Raw genomic sequence first — 8,968 nt, forward strand, 5'->3', positions numbered from 1 at the left:
AGCAGATAAACTTGAGCAGTCTTTGCGCTGACTGGATAGCACGCAACAACTGCACCTCGGTACACGTGACAATAAACTAAACACAAACTCCACATCGCTGAGTGTGCTGGCCGACTATTCCCGTACTGGATCGGTGAAGGCCAGGGAACTGAGGGTCAACACAAGAAGTTAGGAAATAGTCCGGGAAACTGAGTGTTGTTTACGCAAGGCAAACGAACTTTCAACATGCCCTTTGTACACGGGGTTGGCCTGCTGCCAGAATCGGTGAGGGAATCACATCACACACAAAGTATGTTCCATAATTGCACGGGATGGCTCCAACTGGTTAGAGAGGAGTTTCCAGCGCTGCTGTTCACTTCACTGTGGCCAGTGTAATTATTTTTGCTGCCTTCACTGTTGCAGCCGTTAGAAGTGTTTCTCGTAGCTCAAGATTCAAGATTGAAGAAAGTTTATTGTCATGTGTCCCTGATAGGACAATGAAATTCTTGTTTTGCTTCAGCACAACAGAACATAGTAGGCATGAATACAGAACAGATCAGTGTGTCCATATACCATTATATAAACATATACACACATGAATAAATAAACTGATAATGTGCAAATAAACAGATAATGGGCTATTAATGTTCAGAGTTTTGTCCGAGCCAAGTTTAATAGCCTGATGGCTGTGGGGAAGTAGCTATTCCTGAACCTGGACGTTGCAGTCTTCAGGCTCCTGTACCTTCTACCTGAAGGTAGCAGGGAGATGAGTGTGTGGCCAGGATGGTGTGGATCCTTGATGATACTGCCAGCCTTTTTGAGGCAGCGACTGCGATAGATCCCCTCGATGGAAGGGAGGTCAGAGCCGATGGGGTCTTGTGCCAAGGTCAATAGGGCAAGATCCCATCAACTTGTGAACAGCAGCATCTCTGGAGAGAAGAAATGGGCGACGTTTCAGGTCAGTCTGAAGGGTCTCGACCCGAAACATCGCCCATTCCTTCTCTCCAGAGACGCTGTCTGACCTGCTAAAGTTACTCCAGCATTTTGTGTCTACCTTGGATTTAAACCAGCACCTGCAGTTCTTTCTTATACGCGGTCTACTTGCGATCTACTGTTACTCCGGGGCATGCGGTTGGAGAGGGCGATCTCCGCAGAAGGACACACCTACCTTCTGACATTGTTTTAATGATGTGAAGGAAACACATGAGGAGACTTCTGATTTCCTGTTGACTGAACTTGCAATAAGTGGGTGCCCTGCCCCCTGCTGATGCTCTCCTTTGTCCAGTCTGCAAGAGAGGTAGACAACGGATAAGTGCCAGAGAATTAAATTGATGGTTTAGTTTAGAGATACAGCGCGGAAACAGGCCCTTCGGCCCAGCGAGCCCGCGCCGACCAGCGATCCCCGCACATCAGCACTATCCTACACACACTAGAGACTATTTGGGGATGATCAGCCATGATCACATTGAATGGCGGTGCTGGCTCGAAGGGCCGAATGGCCTCCTCCTGCACCTATTGCCTATTGTCTAATTTACACTAATACCAAACCAATTAACCTACAAACTGTACGTCTTTGGAGTGTGGGAGGAAACCGAAGATCTCGGAGAAAACCACGCAGGTCACGGGGAGAGCGTACAAACTCCGTACAGACAGCACCCGTAGTCGGGATTGAACCCGGGTCTCTGGCGCTGTGAGGCAGCAACTCTACCGCTGTGCCACCGTTTCGCCACTGGTCTGCGTTAGTTGAGTTGAGTTTATTACTCAGACGTGTTCCGAGGCACAGTGAAAAGCTATTTTGTTGCCTGCTGGCCAGTCAGCGGAAAGACTATTGAAGTCCACAACCGATTATCCAGCAACTGGACTGATGGGTGGACTTGATTGGGGTTATGTATAGCATCATCTAATCAGATTGTACAGCACGCAAAACAGTTGCTCACTGTATCCCTGTATACATGACCATAATAAACCTGACCCTGAGCCTAGACCTCCCTGCTCTGGGGAAATGTTTGTGGCCATCCATCTTATCTCTGCCCTCGTGATTTTGCAAACCTCAATCAGGCCTCACCTCATCCACCTACGCTTCAGGGAAAATAATCCCAGCCTTTCCCAGCCTCTACCTTTCACTCCAGATCCACAGAATATTACTGGGCCATGGGGATTAACTCAGCGGACCGGACAACACCTTGGAGTGAGAGAGTGAGTTAATGTTTCATCATGCTGGAACCACTGCTGTTTCTCCCTCCACAAACGCTGCCCGACCCACAGAGCATTTCCTGCATTTCCACATAGAAACATAGAAATTAGGTGCAGGAGTAGGCCATTCGGCCCTTCGAGCCTGCACCGCCATTCAATATGATCATGGCTGATCATCCAACTCAGTATCCCGTACCTGCCTTCTCTCCATACCCTCTGATCCCCTTAGCCACAAGGGCCACATCTAACTCCCTCTTAAATATAGCCAATGAACTGGCCTCGACTACCCTCTGTGGCAGGGAGTTCCAGAGATTCACCACTCTCTGTGTGAAAAAAGTTCTTCTCATCTCGGTTTTAAAGGATTTCCCCCTTATCCTTAAGCTGTGACCCCTTGTCCTGGACTTCCCCAACATCGGGAGCAATCTTCCTGCATCTAGCCTGTCCAACCCCTTAAGAATTTTGTAAGTTTCTATAAGATCCCCTCTCAATCTCCTAAATTCTAGAGAGTATAAACCAAGTCTATCCAGTCTTTCTTCATAAGACAGTCCTGACATCCCAGGAATCAGTCTGGTGAACCTTCTCTGCACTCCCTCTATGGCAATAATGTCCTTCCTCAGATTTGGAGACCAAAACTGTACGCAATACTCCAGGTGTGGTCTCACCAAGACCCTGTACAACTGCAGTAGAACCTCCCTGCTCCTATACTCAAATCCTTTTGCTATGAAAGCTAACATACCATTCGCTTTCTTCACTGCCTGCTGCACCTGCATGCCCACTTTCAATGACTGGTGTACCATGACACCCAGGTCTCGCTGCATTCTCCCCTTTTCCTAGTCGGCCACCATTTAGATAATAGTCTGCTTTCATGTTTTTGCCACCAAAATGGATAACCTCACATTTATCCACATTATACTGCATCTGCCAAACATTTGCCCACTCACCCAGCCTATCCAAGTCACCTTGCAGTCTCCTAGCATCCTCCTCACAGCTAACACTGCCCCCCAGCTTAGTGTCATCCGCAAACTTGGAGATATTGCCTTCAATTCCCTCATCCAGATCATTAATATATATTGTAAATAGCTGGGGTCCCAGCACTGAGCCTTGCGGTACCCCACTAGTCACTGCCTGCCATTGTGAAAAGGACCCGTTTACTCCTACTCTTTGCTTCCTGTTTGCCAGCCAGTTCTCTATCCACATCAATACTGAACCCCCAATGCCGTGTGCTTTAAGTTTGTAAACTAATCTCTTATGTGGGACCTTGTCGAAAGCCTTCTGGAAGTCCAGATACACCACATCCACTGGTTCTCCCCTATCCACGCTACTAGTTACATCCTCGAAAAATTCTATAAGATTCGTCAGACATGATTTACCTTTTGTAAATCCATGCTGACTTTGTCCAATGATTTCACCACTTTCCAAATGTGCTGCTATCCCATCTTTAATAACTGACTCTAGCAGTTTCCCCACTACCGATGTTAGACTAACTGGTCTGTAATTCCCCGTTTTCTCTCTCCCTCCCTTCTTAAAAAGTGGGGTTACGTTTGCTACCCGCCAATCCTCAGGAACTACTCCAGAATCTAAAGAGTTTTGAAAGATTATTACTAATGCATCCACTATTTCTGGAGCTACTTCCTTAAGTACTCTGGGATGCAGCCTATCTGGCCCTGGGGATTTATCGGCCTTTAATCCATTTAATTTACCCAACACCACTTCCCGGCTAACCTGGATTTCACTCAATTCCTCCAACTCCTTTGACCCGCGGTCCCCTGCTATTTCCGGCAGATTATTTATGTCTTCCTTAGTGAAGACGGAACCAAAGTAGTTATTCAATTGGTCCGCCATATCCTTGTTCCCCATGATCAACTCACCCGTTTCTGACTGCAAGGGACCTACATTTGTTTTAACTAATCTCTTTCTTTTCACATATCTATAAAAACTTTTGCAGTCAGTTTTTATGTTCCCTGCCAGTTTTCTTTCATAATCTATTTTTCCTTTCCTAATTAAGCCCTTTGTCCTCCTCTGCTGGTCTCTGAATTTCTCCCAGTCCTCCGGTATGCTGCTTTTTCTGGCTAATTTGTACGCATCATCCTTCGCTTTGATACTATCCCTGATTTCCCTTGTTATCCACGGATGCACTACCTTCCCTGATTTATTCTTTTGCCAAACTGGGATGAACAATTTTTGTAGTTCATCCATGCAGTCTTTAAATGTCTTCCATTGCATATCCACCGTCAACCCTTTTAGAATTAATTGCCAGTCAATCTTGGCCAATTCACGTCTCATACCCTCAAAGTTACCTTTCTTTAAGTTCAGAACCATTGTTTCTGAATTAACAATGTCACTCTCCATCCTAATGAAGAACTCAACCATATTATGGTCACTCTTGCCCAAGGGGGCACGTACAACAAGACTGCTAACTAACCCTTCCTCATTACTCAATACCCAGTCTAAAATAGCCTGCTCTCTCGTTGGTTCCTCTACATGTTGATTTAGATAACTATCCCGCATACATTCCAAAAAATCCTCTTCCTCAGCACCCCTGCCAATTTGATTCACCCAATCTATATGTAGATTGAAGTCACCCATTATAACGGTTTTGCCTTTGTCGCATGCATTTCTAATTTCCTGTTTGATACCATCTCCAACTTCACTACTACTGTTAGGTGGCCTGTACACAACACCCACCAGCGTTTTCTGCCCCTTAGTGTTTCACAGCTCTACCCATACCGATTCCACATCCTGCAAACTAATGTCCTTCCTTTCCATTACGTTAATCTCCTCTCTAATCAGCAATGCTACCCCACCTCCTTTTCCTTTCTCTCTATCCCTCCTGAATATTGAATATCCCTGGATGTTCAGCTCCCAGCCTTGGTCACCCTGGAGCCATGTCTCCGTGATCCCAACTATATCATAGTCATTAATAGCTATCTGCACATTCAACTCATCCACCTTATTACGAATGCTCCTTGCATTGAGACACAAAGCCTTCAGGCTTGTTTTTACAACACTCTTACCCCTTATACAATTTTGTTGAAAAGTGGCCCTTTTTGATTTTTGCCCTGGATTTTCCGGCCTGCCACTTTTACTTTTCACCTTGCTACCTATTACTTCTACCCTCATTTTACACCCCTCTGTCTCTACGCTCACACATTTAAGAAACCCTTTCCCTTTAACTCCATCCTCCACTAGCCCATTCGACACCCCACCCCCCTTATTCAGTTTAAAACCACCCGTGTAGCAGTGGCAAACCTGCCTGCCAGAATGCTGGTCCCACACCTGTTAAGATGGAATCCGTCCCCCTTACCCCAAAACAGATCCCAGTGATCTAAGAATCTAAATCCCTGCCCCGTGCGCCAGTTCCTCAGCCACACGTTCAGGTCCCGTATCTCCCTGTTCCTGCTCTCGCCAGCACGAGGAACTGGAAGCAAACCGGAGATAACAACCCTGGAGGTCCTGCTTTTCAGCATTTTTCCGAGCTCTCTAAAGTCACGCTGCAGAATATTCATCCCCTTCTTTCCGACATCGTTTGTGCCGACATGCACTACCACTTCCGGATGTTCACCTTGAGGATTACTTTTACTTGACATGAGGATGTCAAGTAACAGAGACATGTTACTTGACATCCTCATACCTTCTCTAAAGCTGGATGTAACCAAATTGAAAATGCACATTAAGGTGGACAGTAGCCTATCCACCACACCCTAGCACTAGAAATTCACACACTAAGTGCTGGAGGAAGCCAACGGGCCAGGCAGCATCTTTGGAGAACATGCATGGGTGATGTTTCAGGTTGGGACCCATCTTCAGGCTGCAGAAGGGTTGGAAGAAGGGTCCCAACACAAAATATCACCTACCCATGTTCCCCAGAGGTGCTGCTTGAACTGCAAAGTTACTACAGCACTTAGTGTGTGTTCTTTTGTAAAAGAGAGATACTTTTGCCATTAATCTATAACCACTCTAGGAGAAATAAGGAACTGCAGGCGCTGGTTTAAAAAAAAAGAGCAACTCAACGGATCAAGCAGCATCTGTGAAGAATATGGATAGGTGACGTTTTAGGTCGGGTCTGAAGAGGGATCCTGACCTGAAGCATCGCCAAACCATGTTCTCCATAGATGCTGCCTGACCCGCTGAGTTACTCCAGCACTCTGTGAAACGTCACCTATCCATGTTGTCCACAGATGCTGCCTGACCCGCTGAGTTACTCCAGCACTCTGTGTGTCTACATTCTAGTACTATAGGGGGCACCTACTCTGGTGCTCCAGACTGGGTAATGATAGGAAAAGTATCCCTCTTTTACAACTCAATGTATGAAGAACAGATTTTTTTTTTAAATGCCCTTTAGACAAATTGAAGGAGTTTATTTTACAAAGTCCACGGAATCGCGGCGATCCTCGGCTCTCTCCGGCGTGCCCGCGCCCGTCTCTGTGCTCAGGGAGCTGCGAGAATCATCATGTTTCAGCAGCAATCCCAACGAGGTACCGTAACCTGTTGACAGAAACACAATGCAGACTCAGTGCCCGAGACACGGCAGAATATCAATGGGAACCAGACGGACATAAAACCTCCGTAAAACCACTCCCTCCTTCGCAGATAACCCGAACACAAAAACATAGGCAATAGGTGCAGGAGTAGGCCATTCGGCCCTTTAAACCAGCACTGCCATTCAATGTGATCATGGCTGATCATCCACAATCAGTACACTGTTCCTGCTTTCTCCCCATATTCCCTGATTCCTTTAGCCCCAAGAGCTAAATCTAACTCTCTCTTGAAAACATCCAGTGAATCGGCCTCCACTGCCTTCTGTGGCAGAGAATTCCACAGATTCACAACTCTCTGGGTGAAGAAGTTTTTCCTCATCTCAGTCCTAAATGGCCGACCCCTTATTCCTAAACTGTGACCCCTGGTTCTGGACTCGCCCAACATGGAGAACATGGGCAACATCATGGAATCTCTATCCCGATGGATATGAGGCAAATACAGGCAAATGGGACCAGCTTGGAGGGGGCATGGTGGTGGGAATGGGCAAGATGGGCAGAAGGGCCTGTTCTGGTGCTGTCTGACTCTGACATCTAACAGCCGACACTTGTAGTTTGAACCTTGAGGCAGAGCGCGAGCATTCCGAGGGAGTGACGCCAATCATAAAACCACAAGTCATCGGAGCAGAGTAAGGCCATTCAGCCCATCGAGTCTATTCTGCCATTCAATCACGGCTGATCTATTTTTCCCTCTCAATCCCATTCTCCTGCCTTCTCCCTGTAACCCCTGATGCCCTCACCAACAAAACGCTGGTAAATAGGACTAGCATAGGTAGTGTGTCTTGGACAGCATGGATGAGTTGGGCTGAAGGGCCAGTCTCCGTGCTGCGCGACTGTAAGTTGTACCTGCGGATGTTAACTCTTTGTCGGTGAAGATGGCCGATCTGCGGGCAGCGGACCCGTTGATTGTTGACGAGATATTGAAGGGCAGCTCATCTCGAGCACTCTGCTTTGTACAAAATGGAAGTTTAGTTTAGAGATACAGCGCGGAAACAGGCCCTTCGGCCCACCGAGCCCGCGCTGACCAGCGATCACCCCGTACACTAACACTATCACACACACACACACACACTATCACACACACACACACACACACACGCACACACACACACACACACACACACACACACACACACACGCGCTCGCGCACGCACGCGCACGAGCACACACACACACACACACACACACACACACACACACGGACAATTTACAATTACGGGAGTTAGAGGTTTCGAGGAGAAGGCGGGAGAATGCGTTAGGACAATAGACAATAGGTGCAGGAGGAGGCCATTTGGCCCTTCGAGTCAGCACTGCCATTCAATGTGATCATGGCTGATCATCCCCAATCAGTACCCCGTTCCTGCCTTCTCCCTATATCCCCTGACTCCGCTATTTCTATGAGCCCTCTCTAGCTCTCTCTTGAAAGCATCCAGAGAACCGGCCTCCATCGCCCTCTGAGGCAGAGAATTCCACAGACTCACCGCTCTCTGTGTGAAAAAGTGTTTCCTCGTCTCCGTTTTAAATGGCTTACTCCTTATTCTTAAACTGTGTGTGGCCCCTGGTTCTGGACTCCCCCAACATCGGGAACATTCCTGCCTCTAGCGTGTCCAAGCCCTTAATAATCTTATATGTTTCAATGAGATACCCTCTCATCCTTCTAAACTCCAGAGTTTACAAGCCCAGCTGCTCCATTCTCACAGCATATGACAGCCCCACCATCCCGGGAGGGAGAGATAGATCAGCCATGATTGAATGGTAGAGTAGACTTGATGGGCCGAATGGCCTAACTCTCCTCCTAACACTAATGACGTTTCGGGCCAGGACCCTTCTTCATACAGCCAATATTCCTTTTCTCCATAAATGCTGCCTGACCCGCTGAGTCATTCCGGCATTCAGCCAACAAACATGTACGTCTTTGGAGTGAACATGTTGGCCACAATTCAGCAGCATGTTGACATTCTCTAATACACTTGATCCATCACAGCAGACTATTCACCAGCATGCCTGTTCAGGCTCTCTGTGAGTGTTGCAACCACAGTTGACAGACAGCTCACTCTTTACTGGTGAGTTTCACCCCAACTATTTACCTCAGCCCAATCAGAATATATTATTGCAACAGGTTCCCACAGCTCTGCTCATTGTCAGGACGAAAATGTCACCATTCTCATGTGGGAGATACAAGGCACTGGTGCTGGTTTTACAAACACGGGCACAGAGTGCTGGAGTAACTCAGCGGGTCAGGCAGCATCTGTGGAGAACAT

The 8,968-nt window shown here is 47.3% G+C and overlaps 1 protein-coding gene across 1 annotated transcript in view; it reads right to left on the minus strand.

Moving 5' to 3' along the window:
- The window catches only part of LOC116979344 (dedicator of cytokinesis protein 11-like), a 33,505-nt gene extending 26,178 nt beyond the window's left edge, over nt 1–7,327 (minus strand). The window contains exons 1-3 of the mRNA XM_033030949.1: nt 7,240–7,327; nt 6,539–6,657; nt 1,148–1,265 (exon numbers count right to left, since the gene is read on the minus strand). Coding sequence (XP_032886840.1) covers nt 1,148–1,265; nt 6,539–6,657; nt 7,240–7,327 — 325 coding nt within the window. The remainder of the gene's footprint in view (nt 1–1,147; nt 1,266–6,538; nt 6,658–7,239) is intronic.
- Nucleotides 7,328–8,968: the final 1,641 nt, after the last annotated feature.

Source organism: Amblyraja radiata, chromosome 12, assembly GCF_010909765.2.
Source record: "Amblyraja radiata isolate CabotCenter1 chromosome 12, sAmbRad1.1.pri, whole genome shotgun sequence".
NCBI classification, from domain to species: domain Eukaryota; kingdom Metazoa; phylum Chordata; class Chondrichthyes; order Rajiformes; family Rajidae; genus Amblyraja; species Amblyraja radiata.